The sequence below is a fragment of the Coenobita brevimanus genome, chromosome 40 (genome assembly GCF_032717465.1).
Source record: "Coenobita brevimanus isolate Jiangsu-jjx chromosome 40, ASM3271746v2, whole genome shotgun sequence".
NCBI lineage: Eukaryota > Metazoa > Arthropoda > Malacostraca > Decapoda > Coenobitidae > Coenobita > Coenobita brevimanus.
Window position 1 is genome coordinate 17374050 of NC_136993.1, and position 26666 is coordinate 17400715.

The following is a 26666-nucleotide window of genomic DNA, read 5'->3' on the forward strand; positions in this document are numbered from 1 at the left end:
CATCAGTGTATGAGTGGATAGGGTTAGATGTACAGCTTAGAAGGTCATTGATGAATAAAAGGAAGAGAGTTGGTGATAGGACAGAGCCCTGAGGAACACCACTGTTGATAGGTACTGGATAAGAATGATGGCCATCTACAACAGTGGCTACAGAAAGACCAGAAAGAAAGCTAGCGATGAAGGCACAGATAGAAGGATAAGAACCGTAAGAGGGCAGTTTGGAAATTAAAGATTTATGACAGACTCGATCGAAAGCCTTTGAGATGTCAAATGCAATGGCAAAGCTTTCGCCAAAGTCCCGAAATGAGGATGACCAGGAGTCTGAAAGGTAGGTGAGAAGATCGCCAGTGGAGCGTCCCTGACGGAACCCATACTGATGATCAGAAAGAAGGTTGTGACAGGAAAGTTGCCTTAAAATTTTTCTATTGAGAATTGACTCGAAAACTTTTGAAATACAGGACGTTAAAGCAATTGGACGGTAGTTGGAGGGTTGGGAATGGACACCCTTCTTTGGGACTGGCTGAATGAGAACAAACTTCCAGCAAGAAGGAAAGGTACAAGTTGACAGACAAAGGTGAAAGAGTTTGCCTAGACAGGGTGTAAGCACAGAAGCACAGATCTTGAGAACAACAGGAGGGACTCCATCAGGCTCATATGCCTTGTTAGTACTGAGGCCCGTGATGGCAGAAAATACATCAGCTGAAGAAATTTTGATGTCAGCCATGAGGAAGTCAGAGGGGGGAAGTGATGGAGGAACAGCACCGGAATCGTCTAAGGTGGAATTGGAGGAGAAAGTCTGTGCGTAGAGATCTGCTTTATCAGTAGAAGAAATAGCTACAGAACCATCAGAGTAGAAAAGAGGAGGGAACGATGATGAGGTAAAGTTGTTAGAAAGGTTTTTGGCAAGGTGCCAGAAAGAGCGGGAAGAATTCGAGTTGGAGAGCTGAGAGCATTGAGTATGGATGAAATTATTTTTAGCAGAGCGAAGAACAGACCTAGCACAATTCCAGGCAGAAACATAGAGATGATGTGATTCAGGGGTGCATTGGCTCCGGTACCTTTTATAGGTCCTCTCCTTGTTGCGGACAGCATTTCAACAAGCGTGATTAAACCAAGGCTTTCTTGCATTAGACAAAGGATACGAGAAAGGAATGTATGCTTCCATGCCCAAGAGAAGAACCTCCATAATGCACAAGGCACACTCAGATGGCTCCAGGCCGTGGAAGCAATAATCATTCCAGGGATTATCAAAGAAGTACTGCCTGAGGGCCTCCCAATCCTCGGCTCCAAAATGCCACAGATGACGTTTCCCTGGAGGGTCCACAGGCCGTATCAGAGTGATAGGAGAGGTTAAGGTGATGAGGTTGTGATCGGATGAGCCCATTGGAGAGAAAAGATTAACAGTGTAAGCAGAAGGATTAGTTGTAAGGAAGAGGTCAAGTATGTTGGAGCTATCTCCAAGGCGGTTTGGGATACGGGTAGCGTGCTGTACAAGCTGCTCTAGGTCATTATGGATAGAAAAGATGTAGGCTTGTTCACCAGGTGGATCAGTGAAAGAAGAGGAGAGCCAAAGGTGGTGGTGAACATTGAAATCTGCTAAAATGAAGATTTCAGGGAAAGGAGAAATGGATAGAATGTGTTCCATTGTAGAAGTAAAATAGTCGAAGAACTTTTGATAGTCAGTAGAATAATCGGATAAGTATACAGCACAGATATATTTAGTCAGAGAATGACAGGAAAGCCGAAGCCAGAGTGTAGAGAATTCAGAAGAATCGAGTTCAGGAACACGAGAGCAAGAGAAGTTGTTGCATATATATACACAACAGCCAACTCTGGCTTTGAAATGAGTATAGAGAAAGTAGGAGGATACAGAAAAGGGTTTGCTGTCAGTTGTGTCAGACAGTTGAGTCTCAGTTAGATAGAGAAGGTGAGGTTTAGAGGAGGAGAGGTGGTGCTGAACAGAGCGAAAGTTAGAGTAAAGGCCACGAATGTTGCAGAAATGAAGAAGAACGAGTTAGACGGTGGTTCCAGGCAGCTCAAGTCCTCACCAGGAGAGGGGCGGAAGGCGGGGGCATTTATGGTCCCCTCCCCCTGGGGACTCCGAGGCTGAGTGTTGAGACTCAATGATACATATATACATACACATACATATATTCATATACTGTACATATACATATACATACAGATACACATACACATACATATACAAAGATATTTATATATATATATATATATATATATATATATATATATATATATATATATATATATGTATATATATATATATATATATAATCAGCAGCAGCAGCAGCCGTTTGAGTATCCATTGCAGGACCGGCCTATCCCAACCGAAGTCGGGACGATACAGCCAATGTATCTCTACCAAGTGGCTTAGGCTTTCTAGTAAAGATTGTATGTAGGGTGTGAAGTGCTTGTAAATGTAATTGTAGTATTGGAGTGGCTTTGGATGTGTGTGTGATCTGTGAACCAAGTGTAATCAGCCCGCGCAAGCCGACTGGGTGCAAGCATACTTATAGTAAGCGACACTGGTTCAACCACAGCACCCCTTGTGTCCGCCAATGCAGTACGTGGCCGGGTGAACACTCCCAAAGTTTACTACCCTGGCGGGGCGCGAACCCTGGCTCAACTGTGTACGAAACGCACACTCTACCACTGTACCACAGTGGCTCCATCTGTATATATATATATATATATATATATATATATATATATATCATCTGTATATATATATATATATATATATATATATATATATATATATATATATATACATATATATATATATATATATATATATATATATATATATATATATATATATATATATATATATATATATATATATATATATATATATATATATATATATATATATATTTATACAGTATACCTAGGCTGCTTCCCCAAAGAATGAGACGTAGCCAAGACAGGACGACACACTCCCATTTTACTAATCCACACAAATACATTCATTCACATCTTAACCCCAATGGAAAAAGGGACAGAACCTTACTGCACCACACCACACGAGGGTCAACTGCGCAGTGCAATCAGCGACGTCTGCAACAGGGCCCTACCGCAAAGCTGGTTACCCCTACCATATCATAGTGGGCCCAACCCCTTACCTGCACCTGAATTGATCGGCTGATCAGACCAAATGCAGGAGAATATCCCATAAGGGCTGTGTCATCATTTATTCATTCACAGTTCCTCTCCGATCATTTCTATCATGCGTAGCCACTCTTCCTTACTCAATAGACATCCCTCTAGTATCCAACGCTCTCTTCACACTGTCCATCCATCCTTATAGTGGTCTTTTTCTCTCAGCCTTACACCTGTCACATCCAATCCAGTTATTTTTTTCACCAGTCGCCCTTCATCCATTCTCTCCATATCCCCAAACCTTCGTATCACCCTCTGCTCAACTCACTCAGCCATCTCCCGCACAACTCCAGTTCTCCTTCGCACTTCATCATTTCTCACTCGATCCATGCATGTCACTCCACACATACAGTACTTCTCAAACACTCATCTCCATTACATTCAAACTTTTCCTCTCTGCTACACCCATATTCCATGTTTCAGCCCCATATAATGCAGTCGGTAACACAACACCCTCATATAGCTTTCTCTTTACATCCATTCTAAGCGAATGACATCTAAACACTTTTTCATTCATTCCAGCACCTTTCTTACTTCATTCATTCTAAACTTCACTTCTGCATCTATTCTTCCATCCACTGCAACATGTGACCCTTAATACTTAAAGCACTCTACCTCCTCAAACAACTCACCATTCTAAACTATATTCATCCTTCTTCCATCTATCAACCTCATACACTTCAACACTTTAGTCTTATTCTCATTTACTCTCAATTTTCTCATTGCACACACCCTTCCAAACTCCTCTGTCAACTGTCCCAATCTCTCCTCTGAAACAGCCACCAGTGCAGTACCATCCACAAACAGCAGCTGATTCATACTCCACTCTCAACCATCAACATTCATCAGACTGAAACCTCTACCTAACATTATTGCATTCACCCCCCTTACAACACCATCCATATAAATATCAAACAACCACGGCGACATCACACATTCCTGCCACAGCCCCACTCTCACGGAAAACCAATCACTCACAGTATTTCCCACTCTTACACACGCTCTACTAAGAGTATTTACATAAAAACTTTTCACTCCTTTTAGCAACCTACCATCAAGTCCATAGTCTTAAAACAGTCCACAAACTCTCCCTAACAGTTCTATCACACGCTTTCTCTAAATCCATGAACACCCAAAACACATCCTTACCTATCGTCAAATACTTTTCACACACCTGTCTCACAACAAACACCTGATCCATGCATCCCATCCCTCTGCTAAAGCCACACTTCTCATCACTAATCACTCCGTCTGTACCCTCTCTAACTCTCTTAATTAACACTCTTCCATACACCTTACCCACAACACTCAACAGACTTATACCCCTAAAGCTAGTACATTCATACTTATCACCCTTACCTTTATATGATGGAACCACACAAGCACTGGCCCAGTCACCTGGCACCATACCTCTCACAAAACACACATTCAAGTCTTACTAACCACTCAACAGTAGTTGCTCCACCACATATCAGGCATTCCACAGCACACCCACTCATACTTGCGGCCTTCCCTGTTTTCATCTCCTTTACTGCCTCCTGCACTTCCTCCATCGTGATCAAAGAATCAGTCAACTCTCCCAACATATTTATTCCTTGCACCCTTCCATCAGCCACAATATCAGCCTCCCTTTCCTCCTTTACATTTAACAGTCTGTCAAAATATTCTGCTCATCGTTTCCTTACTGCATCCATCTCATTTAACATCCCTCCATCCCATGCTTTTACTTGTTCTTCATTCCCAGACTCTCCCTTTTGCACCCGTTTTACCTCCTTCCAAAACATGTTCTTTTTCTGTTGAAAATTCTCAGTCAACCGCCTACCCCACTTCTCATCTGCCGTCAGTTTAGCATCACGAACAGCCCTTCTCGCAGTAATCCTCTTTTCCTTGTACCTCTCATATGACACCTCGTACTTTCTCTGCAGCCACACTTCAAGTGCACGTCTCTTCTCGGTCACAGCCATACTTACTTCCACGCACCACCCTTCACTTCCCTTTCCCACACCACCACCCACTCGTCTCACACCACGCACCTTTTCTGCATGGCCCACCCATGCACTCTTAAACAACTGCCATTCCGTCTCCACACTGCCATTTTTCTGATCTTTCACTGTGTTCCACTCATCTTTTAATATCTCCTGATGCTCTATCATTTTCTCTTTTATCCAATTCACTTTCAAAACCTCCCGGCCACAACTTACTCTCCTAGCTGTCATCCATCTCTTACCTACTCTCAATTTTCCCTCCACCAGATAGTGGTGAGACATACCTCCACCCTCCCCTCTCAAAACTCTCACATCCAACAATCTTCCTCTTACATTCCTGGACACAACCACATGGTCCATCAGCGCTCTATCAACAACCCTTCCACTCTCCTATCTCAACCATATATAAATATGTTTCTTCTCAAACAAGGTATCTCAATCACCATCTCTCAACAAATATCCCTATCATTCGTTCCCCATTTTCATTTCTTCCAGGCACACCATACATACCAAATGCACCTTCAACTGCTACATTTCCCACTCTAGCATTAAGATCTCCCATCATTACCACGTTCACATTCGCTCCAAAACTCTGCAGATACTCATCAACATCATTCCGGAAAGACTCCGCCTCTTCTGCATCCCTTTCACTACCAGGCCCATATGTACACACAAATACCCACAACTCACGTTCAAATTTCGCTTTCACCCACATCGGTCTCGATGACACCTTCCTCCATTGAATAATACTGCTGCACTTCCGGGCTCACTAAGAAGGCCACACCTTCTCTCGCCCCTTCTCTATCAACACCTGGCATCCTTCCATTCACACTTCCAAACATAGACTTACCTTTCCCTTTCATCTTTGTTTCACTGAAAGCTACACATCCAACTTTCTTCTCACAAACATTCTCCCAATCTCCTCCATTTTAGCCTCAATCGTACTACATCCACACATATTCATAGACCTAAACTTCAGGGTACTAGGGTAACTCAATCCCCCATCCTTTCTACTGTATTCTCTGTCTCATTGTAGGAACTAAAAAAACAGAGGAGGGGATCCCTATTAGTTCACTTCCCCCCTTTTGGTCGCCTTTTACGACACGCAGGGAATTCGGAGGCAGAATTCTTCCTAACACAACCTGGCCGCAGAGTGGTAGTACCACCCCATAGAGCAGCCAGACTGTGCCCCCCCTCCCCCGCCACATGGGGGGGACACTATATATATATATATATATATATATATATATATATATATATATATATATATATATATATATATTCATCATCATCATCATCAACCATTACAAGTCCACTGCTGAACAACGGCCTCCCCCAACCTTCGTCACGAATTCCTTGACTGAGCCACTCTTTGCCACGTTTTCCCTGCAAATTTCTCTGTCCCATCTCTCCACATCCTGTCTGGACTTTTTCTGCTACGTTTACAATCTCTTGGTGTCCAATCAGTCAGCCTCATGCTCCAGCGGTTATCCCTTATTCTTGCTATATGGCCTGCCCACCTCCATTTCTGTTCTTTTATAACTTCTATAATATCTTTGACTTTAGTCTGCTCTCTCACCCATGTCGATCTTTTCCTGTCTCTTAAAGATATTCCCACCATTGATCTTATGGAGGCACGGTAGCTGAGAGGTAAAACTTCGGGCTCGTGACTGGGAGGTCGTTAATTCAAGCCGCGCCCCCGTCTGCTGTGCCGGGAGGGGTAGCTCTCTCCTGTAGGGGGTATATGACCTTTGATGTCTAGCTCGTGGAATTCATTTCTCCACCATTGATCTTTCTATTGCTCTCTGAGAACGGATTAATTTATTTTCCATCAATTTTATCAGTTTCCAGGTCTCACAACCATTCGTCATAGCTGGAATTATATATTCATTATATGCTTTTCGTTTCATACAAACTGGCAAGCTGCCTTTTCTTAATGTCTCTATGTTTACCGAAAGGTTCCCATCCCATTGTAATGAGTTTTTTTTTTTTTTTCGCTATCATGATCTGTTTAGTATATGCCCCAAGTAATTGTACTCCTCGACTTCTTCAAAAATTTCCTCGCTTATTCTGATGACGCTCCTTGGTGTTTGTGGATTAAACATTATTTTTACTCCGGTTCATCTTTAGCCCTATTTTGAGACTTTCTTTGTTCAGACATTTCTTGCAATGTCTCTGCTGTTTCTGAGATTAGGACATCATCTACAAATCTTAAATGGTTTAGCTTTTTTCCATCAAAGTTCACTCGTTTATTTTCCATATATATAATAGGATCTCCATAAAGAACCGACGTAAGCACCACTTTTTTTAAAATGGAGAAAATCGAAATTAAAGTTTTCCTTACCACACTCTTCAGTAACTCAAGAACAACATGTCCGATCAAGATGAATTTTAAAATGAAGAAAGCCCTGTCCTCCCTCTACAAAATATTGAAAAATGAATGAATTTGTATGATCATATATATATATTTTTTTTTTCATACAGCACAAATCTAGGGAGTATACCTTGGAAAACAACAACACTATTAGGCTATCATAATACCTTAAAATAAGGTAAGTACAAACATAACATGTTTAAAAATAACTCAAACACGTGAAAAATGTTCGTTTGTGTGTTTTATGATTGCATAGTTGTATGTATTCATGTATGTATATTTATGTAAGAAAAAAAAATGGAGATTAACTCCAAAAATACCTTGTTAAGTGTGTTCCTAAGTCTGTATTATGTTTGTATGTTAGTGTGATTGAGTGTATGCATGTATGACTGTATGTATGTTTTCTTGTATACATACATACCATTGTTGAAGTAATCCCAGAGTGCATAATGTGTGCTTGTCTGTATTTCTGTATGTAAGTCAGTATGTATGTATGTATGTTGGTATGCATACAATGTGTGTTTGTATGTTTGTATGCATGAATGTATTGGTGTATGTATGCATGTATGTATGTTTGTATGCATGAATGTATAGGTGTATGTATGCATGTATGTATGTAACCTATGGATTTTTATGTATACAAAAATAATATTGATTATCCCCGAAAATAGTGTGTTTGTAACTATTATGTTTCTATTACTATGTATGTGTGTATGCATGTACCACTGTCTTGATGTGTTTTTGTTTTGTGTTCATTTAACAATACAAACTCTTTTAATATCCCAAAATATGTATGTATGTATGTTTGTATGTTTTCATGTATGCATGACTTCCTGTATTCTTTTCATAAGTGCTTGTATGTATGTATGTATGGATCCTTCTTCAACACTGTAAAATCAAGGAAGTTGCAATAAACATGGAAGGCACGCACACACGTGGCTGAAAACAAAGGAGTGTAAACAGGTCAGCTGTGCGCAGCGCGGTAAACTAGCACTCACAGAGCAAGATGTGCATTGAAGAAACGATTAGAATTGTGACTTTTTTCTTATATTTCGATGAAATAAATATTATCTCATGCTAGAAAAAAGAAAAAAATATAGGTAAAAATCACCATAATACTAACCCAGGAATGAAGTAGCAAATTCATAGTAAGATCCGCTCTATTTAGCGCATGAAGTGTAAAATTGGTAACTCGAGACGTGGGTTAGCGTGGCTGCCCGACACCGAACGCCGTTGTTTGACGGAGCTATGACCCCATGTTTGCCTTCTACCGGTTGCTACCCTACTCCTTTTCAAGCTATTTGGAGTGGAATAACGGTGTATACGACTCTGGAGGTTGTAGCAGCATGGTAGAGGACTCCATTGACACAGAAAGCGGGAAATTGAGTAGCCTGGTCGACACGTCGTTGTTTTAGGGAGGTCCTGTGTGTGTGTGTGTGTGTGTGTGAGAGAGAGAGAGAGAGAGAGTTTTTTTTTTTTCTCTCTCTCTAGTCATGCAGTAACTTTTTCACTTCCATGCTCATTTCCCTGTTCCTTATCACTGCTTTCAAAGAACCAGGAACCTTTCTTCCTTGTCGTACCCTCTCAAGCACTTCATTCTCCAGACTTCCATCGTTACCCATCACACCACCTAAGTATTTAAACTCAGTCACATATTCCATTTTTTCTCATCCAACTTCACTGTACGTTAACTGACTTCACTTCTCTCGAAGACCATAATTTTACTCTTCCCTACATTCACTTTTAGATTCCGTTTCTTACACACTCTCCCAAACTTACACCAAGCTTTGCAGCTCCCCTTCGTCCTCACTGAACAACACAGTATCATCTGCAAACAACAGCACAGGGAGTTTCCAAACACTGCCCTCTCTCATTAGCGCCACTCCAACATCAACTGCCCTACCTTGTATCTCTGTACAGATTGAACAACACTGGGGACACACACACACACACACACACACACACACACACACACAAACACACACACACACACACATATATATATATATATATATATATATATATATATATATATATATATATATATATATATATAAAACTAGGTGCTACCCCAAAATTCGAGTAATTTGAACAGAGGGAGCCTATTCCCGGCGTAGTCTCTTCTGTATTTCACAGTTAGTCGCCGAGATTGATGATGATGTGCCCGTGAATCAGAAGCATGTAGCGTGTCAGGTGAATCAGAAAACAAGAGCAGGTGTGTTTCTCCCCCTCCTTATTATGCCACAGAGTGATACAGCTGTGACAAGAGAGAATACCGGAACAGAGCGTCTCCTTCTGATGGGAGCTAGAAGTGATCTGGGCCCGTATTCAAAAACATTCCTAGGAAAGTCCTAAGAACTGCTCTCAGCTGGGACTAAGTCTTAGGAATCGATTCATAAACACTGCCTGGGACGTACATGGCAATTCCTAAGTAGGAATTTTCCAAAGTCCCAGACTTAGGAAAAGTGCTAATTGTTGCATTATTATTTTTTTTTAAATGCAGTTTTTGGCCAAGATAGAGATATATTATTTAGTAAAATACTTTAAGTCATAAAATGAATATAAAAATAATGTAGGTGGATTTCTTGATGGATGTATCTATTTTCGAGTTACATTTTCTTTTTTCCGTGGACGCTAGGCTATCGTGTATTGTAAACATACAGACGGCGCGGAAGCGTTAAACCTCGTTTGGCAACATCTTCAGTAAAGCAAAGGAGACAATGGAAACAAGCTTCAGCAGCACAACTAGTGGCACTTGTACATCAAGGAAGCCTAATTGTATCAGGACTCCATATTATAATTACAAATCATAATAGATAGATAGATGAATAGATAGACAGACAGCTCTATGCGAGCCTGGGAATGGGAAATGAGCTTGCAAATTACACTGAGGAAAGCTGACGACAGTGGCCAGTAAGGAGATGATGCAGTTAGTTGTCAGCAATCCACCAGTGAACAAAGCCCTAGTGACCATACACACACATACTCACACACAGGCTTCTTAAACTTTCCATCCACAAGGAACACACATGATACGTCTCCTGTTTCACCAGAATTTAGGAAAGAGAGGGCAGAAAGAAGCTAGCCTTACAATAGGCAGGTCAGAAGGAGACAGGCCTTAGAACAGGCAGGTCAGAAGAAGGAAGGGCTTAGCAACTTGAGAGAGCAAGACAGGGAGACAGGGACTCTGCTCAACTCACTCGTGAGTGAGAGACTTGTTAATATTTCCAAGACAAATAAAAATAGTCCCATACTATTCTTTACCTCATCTGTCACTACATGATAAATGGGAAAGAAGATTAGCTACTCACGAAGCTACTTCAGTATAATAACCGCTCGTCCACAAGTCTAATATATATATAACTCAACTACAAGTAACCACAAAGGAGTTACAAAGTCTTTTATGACAATTGGACAAGGGACGAGGCCTTACTGCTCATGCAGTTGATTGAGGGGAAGAAGAATCTCAACAAGATCAAGCTTGGAGGGACAGTCCCCAAGCAAGCAAAAAAATACGGCCTGGGAGAGTGTGGCCTCCGGGGTCAAGCTGCATACCCCAGCACGAAGAGGACGGCTATGGAGTGCCAGAAGAAATACCTAAGCATTAAGGCAAAAGAGAGGCAGACCATCAGCACTGTTACCAAGGATTATTGTGGAACAGGTAAGTTTAAGGTTAACAGGTGTTACTGTTTGCTTTTGGTCAATTTGCAGTTTCGTTAACCACGGAATTAGAAAATGTAGATATCTCTTAACATAACTAACCAAACCAAGCCTAGCATGGTTCCTAGGCTAGGTTAAAACAAATTTTCATTTTCAAATTCCATGGATGTATGAATGTGCAACTAACCCAGCCTAGGATGTTCCTACAGTAGGTTAGATTAGGGTAGGTTAAAACAAATTTTCATTTTCAAATTCAACGGTTGCCCTAGACTGCACAGTGACATCTCCTTTGTACAGTTACAACACATATCTCAGTGTGCAAACTCTTACTCTTTTTTATGTACTGTTAAATGTAAGTTTCATTCGGATTTTACTTCAAACTTTCTTAAGTGCTGGTATTCATTTTTAAGTAATACCATCATAAAAAGTGTCATAACATGATGCAGTTTCAATTCTGTACAGCCAAATTCCTGCACCAAGCATCCGTGGCTGTACGAAAGTAATTATTGTTGAGCTGTATGTAATGTACCGTACTTCATACTTGTTGCAATAGTTTAATGTAAAAAAAAAAAGTACTTTCTAAATATGGCCTGTAAATTAAATTTTCACAGTGATATTTTACTCTAGTTATAAGGCTTTTACACTATATAAGCAAAAACTGTTGTTTACTTATTCATCAGCTTTTTCCAGCTTGAGTACCTTACATTTTACTTTTATGCTCAGCATTTTTTTTTTTTAAGCATTTCCGGCCAGTCACCTAGCCTACTGCATTTCCATAAGCATGAGCCACTGAAACAGACATGAACAACCTGAGTGTCCTCAGAAAACATGCAAAACCTACGTGTTGCTTTTATGTGTCATCCTTAGGGAAAATTTTTGTACAGTAATAGTATCCTACTGTAGCACTCCAGTGTACTGTCTCAGTGCTGATAAATCCAAGGTACTAGAGGGAATTGTATTGTCATTTTCTTTTTCTGTTTCTTATGTGGTGGTGGACCAAAAGGACCACAGCTTGATCCTGTTCAGGAAAAATTGCAGGATGTCCTTGGCAAGACCAACGTGACTTTTATCGGAACTGGAGAGAATGAAGACTAGGAAACCGAGCCAGGGACTTGGATACTTCATGTTGATGAGAGGTTTGTCGTATTTTTTACTGTTTTGTATGTATCTTAACAAAATATATTGAATATAAATAGAGTACAATAACAGCAAGACCTTGACAGTATGTGCTTAATATGGATGGTAGTATACTGTGTTGCTTTTGTAGCATTATTTAGCACATAGTCAGTGACTTACCTAAAACTGTCTATTACATTTCTTGCAAAATTTCATAATCTTTATTTCATATTAGAGCCTAATATGAACCTGTCATTCTACTTTATTTATGTGACTGATTTTTCAGTTATTGTTCTGTATGGTGCAGAGAAGCTAGGGGAAAAAAAAAAAAAAAGAGCTAAATATATGCATCTGTTATATCTAGTTGGTCATGATCCTTGGTTCTTTGAACTAGGTCCAAAGAAAGTCCTTGTTAGCCAAGGATATATATATATATATATATATATATATATATATATATATATATATATATATCTGTTTATCTATCAGTCAATCTATCTATATATCTATATCTATCTATCTATGTGTATATATATATATATATATATATATATATATATATATATATATATATATATATATATATATATATATATATATATATCCCATTGGAGCCCAGTGTCCAGAGTATTGGACAGAACTGGGAGTTTTCAAATCTTAATAAGGTAGGGATCCCCCAGGCAGGGAGCTATGAGCTTAGCGACTATGAGCCGATAGCCGGATGGCAGTATGCTTAGCACCCTCCCAGTGAAATGCCTCGCCCAGCAACTCTGGGATCCAATGGGATATATATATATATATATATATATACACACACACACACACACACACACACATAATATATATATATATATATATATATATATATATATATATCCCATTGGAGCCCAGTGTCCAGAGTATTGGACAGAACTGGGAGTTTTCAAATCTTAATAAGGTAGGGATCCCCCAGGCAGGGAGCTATGAGCTTAGCGACTATGAGCCGATAGCCGGATGGCAGTATGCTTAGCACCCTCCCAGTGAAATGCCTCGCCCAGCAACTCTGGGATCCAATGGGATATATATATATATATATATATATATATATATATATATATATATATATATATACACACACACACACACACACATACCCACACCCACAGTTGATACACATACCCACACCCACAGTTGATAATTTTTTTTCATATTTGTGTTTCTATGAGCCGAGGAATTAGTCATACTAAGAACTTAATTTTTATTAAGACAGTACCTAGCATTTATAATAAGCTGCAAAATAATGCATCTATGTAGTTTTACCAAAATTTGAATTGTACTAGGGAAAATTTGCACTGGCTGTTAACAAATCAACACCAAACACTATGGATTTATTATAACAGTTCCTTAATAAAAAACAAATCTAATGATTATATTTCTTCCAGAGCTGAAGGGCAGTTGGAGGCTGGCGCGGCAGTCACTGTTGTTGGTGGGAGGGCGGACGACAATTCTGTGCCCCAACAGTCTGCGTAGCGACTTACTTCAGGGATGGTGCAGCCCATGACCAGTGCAGCGTGGCTTCAGCTGTCACAAGCAGAAATGGACAGCTTGGTCAAAATATCTCGCTACGAAGCCAATATAGCCGAAAGAGATTATTGGCTGTACATGCGGGAGTTACAAAGACAGGACCACCACTAGTTGATCTATCCAAGCCTAGAAAGAATCCCCTTTATTTATTACTATGGATTTGAGCTGTTTTTTAATATGATATTTGGTGCTCCCGAAACTCTAAGGCCGAACTTCTGTGATAGTGATGTATTGTTACTGTGATACAAAAGTGCATTAATAAATATGTATGAGAGTATTGTATGCCTTTTCTACCCATAAACTAATATGACTGAAAGTTTACAGTGGAAAAGGGAAAGCTTGCCTACCAGTAATACTATCAGATTGGGAAAAAAGTTTTAAACAGGGTAAAGCTCAAAAATGAACATTACTGACAAGGCATTGTCAGTATGTTTCAGTAATTATTTTTACCATTGGTAATATATATATCCATGTAAAAATTCTCAAAACTAGGCATTAATTTGTGCTATGTGCGAAACTATGATGAATACAAGAGTATAATGGAGTGCAATGTTGGAGTATGATAAACAGCAAAGTGGGACTTCTGGATAAACTGGCACTGCATTTGACTTTCAGTTAAAGAAGGAGACTGGATCAAGTACAATAATTGTGTACAAGTGATAATGAATATTAAAAAGAAACCCCATCTAGTGTTGTCCAGTATGAGGTTTAACTGATAACATATATACTACACTATTTACCTGAAGTGAGTGTTGGCAAAATTATCCCTGAACACAAGTCCAGCACGGGGCATGTTTGCTGGAGGTTGGATGATGGCCATGTCAGCATCATCATTCTGCATTCCATCTGCATTGTTACCATTATCATTACCAGGTAACTGAATGTTTCTTTCCTTGCAGATGTTGTGTAGCATGGCACAAACACAAATGATTTTGCACACCTTGAGGGGTGGGGTAACTCGGATTTCCCCATGCAGTACGTGAAAACGTCGCTTCAGTTGACCAATCCCTCTCTCGACCACATCTCTTGTCTTTCTGTGTGCCCTGAAAATAGTGAATGAATTTAGTACATTGTAGTAGTTCAAGCTAATGAGTACAAAGACAAGTTGAAAACTGAAATACACCATTTCTGTTTAGTATCTATCTATCTATAGCCCGACGCCCTAATCCCGCAAAGGGTGGCCGCAGACAAAACTCCTCCAAGTCGCTCTGTCACCCACCATTTGACTACCCTCCTCCCAACTCACCCCCCCTCCCTCAAATACCTCTCAACTCCATCCCTCCACCTTATCGTCGGTCTACCCCTCCCTCTCCCTCCCTCCACCTCACCTACATACACCCTCTTAGTCAGTCTTTCAATCTCCATTCTCTCCACATGTCCAAACCACCTCAGTGTATTTCTCCTAATATTCTCAACTACATCCATATCCACCCCACAACATTCCTTCACTTCTTCATTCGTCAACCTGTCCCTCTATGTCACTCCACATGCTCCTCTCAAGTAACTCATTTCCACTGCTCTCACTCTTGACTTGTTCCCCTCTTGCAAGGTCCACGCCTCGCTTCCATACGTCAGGGTAGGTATCACAATATTATCATGCAGTGACTTCTTAACTTCCATACTCTGTTTAGTAGCTACCTAATATTAAACACTGGGAACACAAACTGTTTTTCATCTATGTACCACAGATTCATTCCTTAGATACCATTACATAAGTACTATGACACAATCCAGTACAATACAACAAAAATACTGTACTGTATGTAAACAAATAATAAAATACTAGCATGGTTAACTCTCTCACTTACAAAGCTTCACAAAGTGAACATTAAGAGCTAATTGGCTAAGGTACAATCCTGAGAAATATACAGTATATATATATATATATATATATATATATATATATATATATATATATATATATATATATATATATATATAAGGAAAAGCAGTCATAGTACCACAAGTATATATACAAAATAGGTTAGGTTAGGTTAGGTTAGTTTAGGTTAGGTTAGATTAGGTTAGGTTTGGTTTGGTTAGGTTAGGTTATGCTTTTGAAGGCAAATTAGTTTTTCTGGTATTTTTCGATGTGATCTGATTGATTCTGGACCTTAGTTATACTGCAAATGCATTGTTTTGATGTTCCCCACCCCTAAACCCTTGTTTCCCACAGGTCCTACAAGTTTCTATGGAGGGTGGGGGAACTCAGAAAGAAGTGGTTTTCCCTAAAAATGAATTTCAAAATTAATCGAATCATATCAAAAAACACCACAGAAAAATTACTTTCCATTAAAAAGTGCCTGAGAACATTAGAACAAATTAAATAAGGTACAGTCCTGAGTGATATATATATATATATATTGTTATGGAACAGAGAGAGATAATGAACACTTCAAGTAAGAATACTAAAATCGATCAGCGAAGTTAAGCAACGTTGGGTCTGGTTAGTACTTGGATGGGTGACCGCCTGGGAACACCAGATGCTGTTGGCATCCCTACGTGTCAAGTGGGGTTGGTGGAGGATTAGTGCCCCTCCCTGTAAAACAATTAACTCTAAGCCCTTGGCCACCCCATTTGGGATACATGGCGTCTGGCAATGGATGGATGGATGGACTACTGTCCCGCAAAGTTCCGGGTTCAAAACAAAAGAGTTAGGTAAAATTACAAGTTAAAGTTTAATGCTCAAACTAACAACTAAACATTCAGGACTCATAAGGATAATGTAATGGCAAAAACAGGTTAAATATATGGTTAACTGCAATAGCCTCTATTAACACGAAATTAGCATGAGTAAATTTATCTAAGTCAGCCCTGATGAAATGAAAAACACTGGGTAATGCTCAGTTAATGCAAGATAAATTATTACAGATACAAAATATTATTAAAAATGATGGACATAAAGATCCCTACATGAATTACAAAAACTTCACTAGACCTACAAATTAAACTTATGCTATACAGTACAAGAACAAAATGCAATAACACTTATACTCAAATCACACAGCTGCTAGATGGTTGGAGACTTCCTGAGAAATTCACAATAATAATAATAACTGTACAGGGGAGGACAGAGATGTGAACAAAATGAGGAGCAGATCTAAGTGGCAATGATGCAGAGACTGAGCTCATTATATAGGGGCCAGCAGAGCTTGATACAACTTGTAAGAAGGACGCGCAAATGAAGCCATGGGGACAAAGAGATGAAAATCCCGCACTGAACAACAGAAAGGACGACTTTACTATAACGGTAGAAGGGGGGGACTGAGGCAGAACACGTTCGTGATCAAACATGCAGCATACTGTGCGTTAAAATTACACAAAGGATGATGAAATCATAGGCTATGTAACACCTCCCCACAAAGAAAAAGAAATTTACAAAGGAAATTTCTTATTACTCTAAAACAATCTGTCTAAAGTCTAGATAAACAATCTGCAATAACATTTTCTTTCTCCTTGACATGTTGTATGTCTAATGAATACTCCTGAAGAAGTAGACTCCATCTTGTCAATCTCTGATTTTTATCTTTAAACTTACTAAGGAATTTCAGTGGGTTATGATCGGTATAAATGACTATGGGGTCAAAACCAGAACACAAATAAAATGAAAAATGCTGTAAACCCAAAATCAATGCCAAAAGCTCTTTCTCAATAGTTGAGTAGTTCTTTTGAGGTGGAGTGAACTTCTTACTGTAATAAGATACAGGATGTTCAATACCCTGATCATCCTCTTGCAGCAAAACAGCCCCAGCTCCTGTATCACTTGCATCAACAGCCATCTTAAAAGGCTTAGCAAAATTTGGAGTAGCGAGCACTGGCTGACTTAATAGAATAGCTTTAAGTTTGTTGAAAGAGGATTCACAGTTATCGGTCCAGACAAATTTAACTCCCTTTTTCAGTAGGTCTGTAAGTGGTGATACAAGAATATAAAAGTTAAGAACAAATCTCCTGTAATAACCTACCATTCCCAAAAATCTTTGTAGCTCTTTCCTACTTTTAGGTCTGGGAAGATCACTTATAACCTGAACCTTAGCTGCTGGTGGTGCAACATGTCCATCACCAATTACGTACCCAAGGTACTGAAATTTAGCTTGACCAAACTCACACTTTGATAAATTAGCTACAAGATTAGCATGAACCAAACGCTCAAGAAATTTACTGACATGGCATAGGTGATCTTTCCAGTTGTCACTGAAGATTAATACATCATCCATATAAACAACACACCCTGCCAAACCCTCTGTTACAACATTCATGAGCTTCTGAAATGTAGCTGGTGCATTCTTCATACCATACGGCATTACGGAACATGCAAAAGTCTTTCCTAGTGTTACAAAACATGAGATCTCCCTAGCACGTTCAGTCATAGGTACTTGCCAGTATCCCTTTAACAAATCAAACTTACTTATGTACCTAGCCTTTCCGATCTTGTCTATGCAATCTTCCACGCAAAGGAGAGGGTAAGTGTCTGTTTTGGTTATCTGATTAACACGTCTGTAGTCAATGCAAAGCCGCTGTGACCCACCTGGCTTAGGGACTAGAGTGACAGGAGAACTCCACTCGCTCTGACAGGGCTCAATCATCATGTGGTCCAACAGGTAGCCAAGCTCCTTCTCGATGAGAGGAACTTTCACTGGGTTCACACGGTAAGGAGGCAGTTTAATTGGCTTTGCGTCTCCAACATCGACATCATGCATCAACACAGTGGTTCTTCCTGGAGTGGCACGGAACACTTGCGGGTACTCCTGCAGTAATGCCGAAAACTCCTGCCTTTCCTCGGGAGGTAGATGAGAAAGCTTAGTCTGGAGATCATTCATGATATCAGGATTCTTCCCCAAACTATCACTCAGGCTCATGCTGCATGGGAGAGCTTCACTTGCAGACTCGGGTGGAACAGCTACAGTGCAGACTGGATTATTTTCGTCCCGCCTGTGATATAACTTTAGCATGTTGATGTGACATAGTTGCTTGTTCTTTCTACAATCTGGTGTGGCGATGACATAGTTGACATCACTGAGTTTCTTCTCCACGAAATAAGGACCACTAAACTTGGCTTGAAGAGGTTGCCCATGTACTGGTAGCAGAATCAAAACTTGATCTCCTGGCTGAAAGTGGCGTAACCTGGACTTCTTATCATACCAAGTCTTCATCTTCTCCTGAGCAGCTCCTAAATTCTCTCTCGCCAGCTGTAAAGCAGTGGACAGCCGTTCTTTGAACTTCATCACATACTCCAGCAGGTTGACGTCATCTTCCTCCGACAGCCAGCATTCCTTGAGTAGCTTAAGGGGTCCTCTTACTTCATGGCCAAACAGTAGTTCAAAAGGTGAGAAGCCCAGTGATTCATTTGGAGATTCTCTTGCAGCAAATACAACGAATGGAAGACCTTTATCCCAGTCTTTCTGATGTTCCAAACAGTATTTCTTGAGCATCGATTTGAGTGTTTGATGATATCTCTCCAACGCTCCTTGGGTCTGGGGATGGTAAGCTGAAGACGTGATCTGGGAGATGCCCAACTCTTTCAGAGACTGCTCGAAAACATTTGACATGAAATTACTTCCCCGGTCTGACTGTACCTCCTTGGGCAGACCAAACTTTGTGAAGAACCCTAACATTTCCTTAACCACGTTCTTTGCTGAGATATTTCTAAGTGGAATGGCTTCAGGATAACGAGTAGCCATATCAATCAGGGTCAACACATAAGAAAATCCTGAAGAAGTCTTAGGAAGAGGGCCCACAATATCCACCAACACACGGGTGAAAGGCGCCTCAAAAGGAGGAATGGGAACTAGAGGTGCAACCTTTTCAGTCTGATTACACTTCCCCACAACTTGACAGGTGTGACAAGACTTACAATACCAGGAAACATCCCTGAAGATACCTGGCCAGTAGAAGTGTTTCAAAATGCGTGCCACAGTCTTCCTCACTCCAAGGTGTCCTGCCAAACTGGAATCATGAGCCACTCGAATGATATCCTGCCTACAAACACGAGGGATGACAACTTGATGTACAACCTCCCATTCACAGTCGGCTGATGCTGTTGGGGGTCTCCACTTCCTCATAAGTACTCCTGACTTTACATAATAACAAGTAGAAGCACCGGCTGACTCTTCTTCACTGTAAGCAGAGTTAGCTAGACCTTTCAACTCAGGGTCAGCAACCTGCAACTCAACCAACTCTTGACGAGACAAATTATCAACACTACGGGGTACTGCCTCATCTGGTGAGTGGTCCAAATTAGCAAGAAAAGTGTCAGCTAGGATAACATCATCATCATCATTATCCTCTAAATCACCAGTAACTTTAGACTTAGCCCTAGTGACAGCACATGCAGCGAACACATCAGGGACATCACAATCCTGGGATGCAGCCACTGGCTCACTAGACAACTGAGGAGCTGGACACACTTGACTTCCACCAATATCATTTCCAAGTAAGAAAGTTACACCTGACATTGGGAGTGTCTCAACCAACCCAACCATAACGGAACCATTAACAAAACCAGACTCTAAATTCACTCTGCACAGAGGGACAGAGAAGTAATTATTCCCTACACCTTGTAAGATTACAGTTTCATCAGAGGAATTAACATTAGAGCCTAGAACACTGGTCAGCATAAGGGATTGGCAAGCACCTGTGTCACGATATATTTTAACTGATTTCCTGTCATTACTGTCCAGAGGACTGACAAAACCATCAGACAGGAAATTAGCACATGAACTCTTGAGAGTGTCACCCACGTTACTGCTCAAAAGAGGAGCTCCATCATGAGAATTTAAGTTACCCCTCAAAGCAGGTTCAGTTAACTCAGTTAAAGAATTCTGGGAACTCTCAAGGGTGGACACTAGACCAATTGACTGAATATTTAAAGACTCCTTTTTGTTCACATCACGCTGTCTCCTGAAACATTTCTCCGTAGTATGACCAAGCTTACTACAATAAGTACATTTACTTTTCTGAAATCTAGAGGTGAAGCTGGTATTTACATCCTGAGAAACATCCTTTATTCTCTTTCCTGTTACCTGTACTCTGAGTAGAGGCAACGTACTTACTCTCAGCTTTCCCTTTTTCTTTAGAATATCTCTTGTGAGTGAGAACATATTCATCAGCTAAAACTGCAGCATCAGACAAATTATCTATTCTTTTCTCATCAAGATATAGGCTTACATCTTTATAAATACACCTCTTGAAGTCCTCCAGCAAAATCATTTGCTTAAATTTACCAAAATCAGAATCCACATTCTTAGAATTTAACCACTGCTCTAACAGATCTTCTTTGATTTTTGCATACTCAACATGGGATTGCTTATCTTGCTTGTAAGTTGTCCTAAATTTTACTCTATAGGCTTCAGGAACAAGCTCATAGGCCTTAAGAATCAAGCTCTTAACTACATCATAATTATCAGATTGATCCTGAGGCAAAGATGCATAAGTTACTTGAGCTTTACCGGTGAGAACAGTTTGAAGGAGTACCGGCCAATACTCCTTGGGCCAATTAAAACCTGTAGCTACCCTCTCAAACAACTGAAAATACTTTGTTAAATCAGATTCATTAAAAGGAGGGACAAGTTTAACATTTTTAGCCACATCAAAATCATCAGAGCTAGATGATCCAGTTCCACCTTGTTTCATGCGATACTCATGGTCTGCCTGAATCCTAGCAAGTTCAATTTGTGCCTGAGCCTGTACCTGTGCCTCTTGAATACGAGCATTTGCCTCCTTAACATCAGCCTCCTTAGCACGTGCTTGAAATTCAGCTTCCTTCACACGAACCTCCTGCAGGGCTAGCTGTAACTTAGCTAATTCAATCTGCGTTTGCTCATTTGGAGGAGTTACATTAAACAAGCTTTCATTAATCATGTCAACAATTTGATCTTTAGAATGATGAGAGCGAACAGCAATTCCCAATTGTTGAGGAACGAGCTTAAGTTCATTCTTTGTTCTGTTTTCTATATCACACACTGTTTGCACATTTGACAAAAAATCTTTGGCTTCATCAAGTGTAGAAATAGTAGACATCATGAATAAATCACAGTCACAAAATATCAAGCAATATCCTTATGAAAATATCCTGAATATCCTGATATGAGGTCGCCAAATTTATGTTACGGAACAGAGAGAGATAATGAACACTTCAAGTAAGAATACTAAAATCACTACTGTCCCGCAAAGTTCCAGGTTCAAAACAAAAGAGTTAGGTAAAATTACAAGTTAAAGTTTAATGCTCAAATAACAACTAAACATTCAGGACTCATAAGGATAATGTAATGGCAAAAACAGGTTAAATATATGGTTAACTGCAATAGCCTCTATTAACACGAAATTGGCATGAGTAAATTTATCTAAGTCAGCCCTGATGAAATGAAAAACACTGGGTAATGCTCAGTTAATGCAAGATAAATTATTACAGATACAAAATATTATTAAAAATGATGGACATAAAGATCCCTACATGAATTACAAAAACTTCACTAGCCCTACAAATTAAACTTATGCTATACAGTACAAGAACAAAATGCAATAACACTTATACTCAAATCACACAGCTGCTAGATGGTTGGAGACTTCCTGAGAAATTCACAATAATAATAATTGTACAGGGGAGGACAGAGATGTGAACAAAATGAGGAGCAGATCTAAGTGGCAATGATGCAGAGACTGAGCTCATTATATAGGGGCCAGCAGAGCTTGATACAACTTGTAAGAAGGACGCGCAAATGAAGCCATGGGGACAAAGAGATGAAAATCCCGCACTGAACAAGAGAAAGGACGACTTACTCTACTATAACGGTAGAAGGGGGGGACTGAGGCAGAACACGCTCGTGATCAAACATGCAGCATACTGTGCGTTAAAATTACACAAAGGATGATGAAATCATAGGCTATGTAACAATATATATATGAAAGGCAGTCATAGTACCACCAGTATATATTAAAAAAATAGTTTAGGTTAGGTTTGGGTTAGGTTGAGTTAAGTTATGTAAAATTTTTGAAGGATAATTAGTTTTTCTGGTATTTTATTATTTGAATTGATTGATTCTGGACCTTGTTTAAAATGCAGATGCATCGTTTTGATGTTCCCCAGCCCAAAAATTCCTGTTTCCCACAGGTCCCACAAGTTTGTGGGAAGGGTGGAGGAACTCAGATAGTGGTTTGCCCAAAAAAATTATTTTCAAAATCAGCCGAATCACACCAAAAACACCACAAAAAAACTACTTTCCATCAATAATTGCCTGAGAACCACTTTCTGCATAATAACCAACAACTTTCCTGTTGTATTCGGTTTGTGCCCCTGGCTATGGTAGGAGGTAAGGAGTTAGAAGCCAAGGCTTGCAGGGATATCCACTGTCTCCTAGATGATGCACCCCGGTGGAACCTCGTGGTTTTCAAACATTCTTTTAAGTCCACTTTCATTGAGTAACCTTGCATCATGCATTGACCCTGGCCACTTGGCCAAACAGTTAAGAATTTTGTAATTGGCATCAAAAACAACTTGTACATTACTGCTATGATACCGCTTTCTGTTCACATATTCTTCTTCAAACTCTTTTGGGGCTATTATTCACACATATGTCCCATCAATTGCTCCAACCACCCCGGGGAAGCCAGTAATCTCCATAAATTCGACATTTTTTCCTCTGTAGTTCTTGGGGGTCTGTGGGGAACTTCAAGAATCTACACATTATTTCACGTCTGTAGAAGGCATTTAATGTCTGTGAGATAACTCTGCTGACAGTAGGCTGTGATGGTCCCAAATCATCACTGTTGCATAGTTGCATTTTACCTGTGGCAAAATATCACAACAAAATGATCACTTTCATCTCCGGGGTAATTGCATAGTTCCTCTCAAATGGACTTTGCAGGACATCTCTTACCAAGTAAGTAACAAAAATCATTCCTGCACGATCCAAACGGTATCTGCATATCAGTTCTGCATCACTTAATTCATTCAACACGTCGGTACGTGGGCAAAAAGTTCTCTGCTGACGCCTCAGAGCTTCTTGTTGTTCAGTCATTTTCAGGTCCTAGGAATATTCCTAAGTCGTAAGTCACCTCCCTGGCTACACCTACAGTAAAATCTCCGTGTCTTAGGACCACTTATAGGACGTGGGAGTACTTATAAACAAGTCCTGCGACTTGGGATCAGTTTCTACGACTTGCGACTAGTTTCTAGGTCCCAGGACATTATATGAATACCGGCCCTAGAAAACTGCCTTGCTGCCCATCCCTAGGAACCAGCACAGGTCAGCAAAATTAAGAGATGACACAGTCTCTCAGACATATGGAGATATGTACACGAGTAGATGTGAGTTACAACTCTACCATGCACATCATATATCTCAATAAGGCAGTATTAACTGTTATGTAGTATTAACACTTATATATTTCCCCAAGACTGAGATATATACAGAATTTATTCCCTTCCCTCACCCCTCCTTTACTCTCCCTATTTATGTCTAAAAGCGGTAGCCTTAGCATGTCTGGCCTCTCTCTCCCACAGCACTCAACAGTGAGGATGGTATTTGGTTATTCATCCCTACAATTCATATTCATGTCGATCCATAGGTCCATCCCAAGCAACACGATAGGAATACAAGCCACAGCTACATTTATGCAAGAGAAGATACTCCATTAATCGCCCTTGCTGTGGGATCGTAGCTTGCTGTGATACTTTTGGATATGGACAGGTACAGACAACGACACAGACTGCGACGAAGACAGAGGGGACAACACATCAGACGATTGGTTAGTTAGGCCTAGTGCTTGACTTACTGGCTTGATCCTGTCAGCATGTACTATCTCCTGACTTCCACTCGCATCATTCCTTATTCTATAGGTATTTCCATGCACTCTTTCCATAATTGATAATTGTACATGGCCCACGGAATTCAGTGCTGAACTTAGAAGTTCTTTCAGGAGTGTGGACCATCACCTTCTGGTGTACCTCCAGCATCTTTTCTTGACTACCTTAGTGTTATTTCACCATCATCTCCGCTCTTGAGGCTTTTAATCTTTTCCGTACTTCACTATGTATGTGCTGAAATCTTGCAAGCTGGACCTTGTTGTAATACTCGGGATTGTACACCGGAGTAGGAGGTCCAGCTAGCAAATTGTAGGGCAACACTTTCTCTTCCCCATAAAGGATGTAATGAGATTTCCCAGTTGACGAATTGTCTGAGGCATTTATGATAACCGCTACATGTGGTAACCAGTCCTGCCAGGCATCCTCCATTGAGCTGATTGCTGGTCTCAGGACTTCCAATATCTTCCTGTTTGTCCTCTCCACAAGGCTATTGCTCTTGGGACTGTAAGGCGCAACAAATACATGCTTTACCTCATATGTACGACAGATTTCCTGTAACGCCTGGTTACGAAATTTACTGCCATTATTGCTGAGCTATACCTTAGGTGTAGAGTATGGACAAATCACTGAGGTTACAGAAGCGTGCGCCACCTCCTCCGCAGTCTTCGTGTGTAAAGGTGCTAATACAGTGAATCGTGAAAAATAGTCCACTGCCACTAACACATAATGTGAGCCTTGATGACTTCTTGGCAATGCTAATAGATCAATGGAGACTGTATCCCAAGCTTTTTCAGGCAAGGGATACTCCAAGATGGGAGTTGGAGGTCCAGCCGTTCCTCGTATTTCCACGCACTTGACACATTGACTAACGTGGGCTTCTATGTCCTTCCTCATGGTTGGCCAGTAGTACTTCTTTCATGCCTCATGTATACATCTGTCGTGTCTGGGATGACCTGCTTGAGGTACATCATGAACCAACTGTAACATGGCTTGCTGTAGAGTAGCAGGAACAACCAACTGATACACAGTGCACTTCCCCAGTGGTTTCATATACAATAGCCGCTGTTGAAGGTGGAAGTGAGTCATCAGTACCGTAAGTTCAGGTAGACAAGTCTCGTCACTTGACTCCAAGGCATAGATGACTTGAGACCACATCACATCCTTGCGTTGTTCCGCTTTTACCATGTCAGGAGAATACCCAGTGAGAGGGATATCCTCAGATATGGCAGCAGCAATGTTACTACTCAGCGAATCGCCAACAACATATTGACGGCCCAGTAAGTATCTGACTTCAAACTCCATTACCTTGCTGTACCAATAAGTGACCTTACCGTGCAGGTTCTTCCCTTTGAACATGTCGCGTATGGGTGCATGGTCAGTTAAAAAAATTATCCGGTAACCGATGATGATATCCTGGAAATGTCCTAACGCCCACACAACTGCTAGTGTCTCCAAGTGTGTTGCCGAGTAATTCCTTTCTGGGGGTCTTAGTGCCCTACTGGCATATGCAATGGTGTATGCTTTGTCTTGCTCATCCTTCCGCAGTAACACCGCTCCCAGATCTGAACCTAAGGCATTCGTGCACAGGTAAAAATGTTGAGTATAATCAGGAAACGCTAAAATAGGAGCTTCAGTCATGACTTTCTTGAGGTCATTGAAGCTTTTCTCTTCCAGTGATCCCCATTTCCATGCTGCATCCTTTTGAGTAGCGCCATTAACGGTGATGTGATAGCAGCATATCTGTGGACAAAGCTCCTGTAGAAGCCAGTGAGCCCGAGAAACGGGCGAACGTCATCCTTGGACTTGGGTGTAGGGAAATTTATCATGGCAGTAACCTTATCCGGAAGAGCCTTAATGCCATCACCATCGACTAAACACCCTAGAAATCTAATACATTACCTCAGGAACTCACACTTCGACAGCTTGATTTTCAAACCCACAGACCTTAAGGATTCCATCACTCAATTTAACTTATTAAAGCGAG

The 26666-nt window shown here is 40.5% G+C and overlaps 1 protein-coding gene across 1 annotated transcript in view; it reads left to right on the top strand.

Moving 5' to 3' along the window:
- The window catches only part of LOC145396970 (glutamate receptor-like), a 146130-nt gene extending 132272 nt beyond the window's left edge, over window positions 1-13858 (top strand). The window contains exons 12-13 of the mRNA XM_080270201.1: window positions 10962-11203; window positions 13740-13858. Coding sequence (XP_080126327.1) covers window positions 10962-11203; window positions 13740-13858 — 361 coding nt within the window. The remainder of the gene's footprint in view (window positions 1-10961; window positions 11204-13739) is intronic.
- The last annotated feature ends 12808 nt before the right edge of the window (window positions 13859-26666 follow it).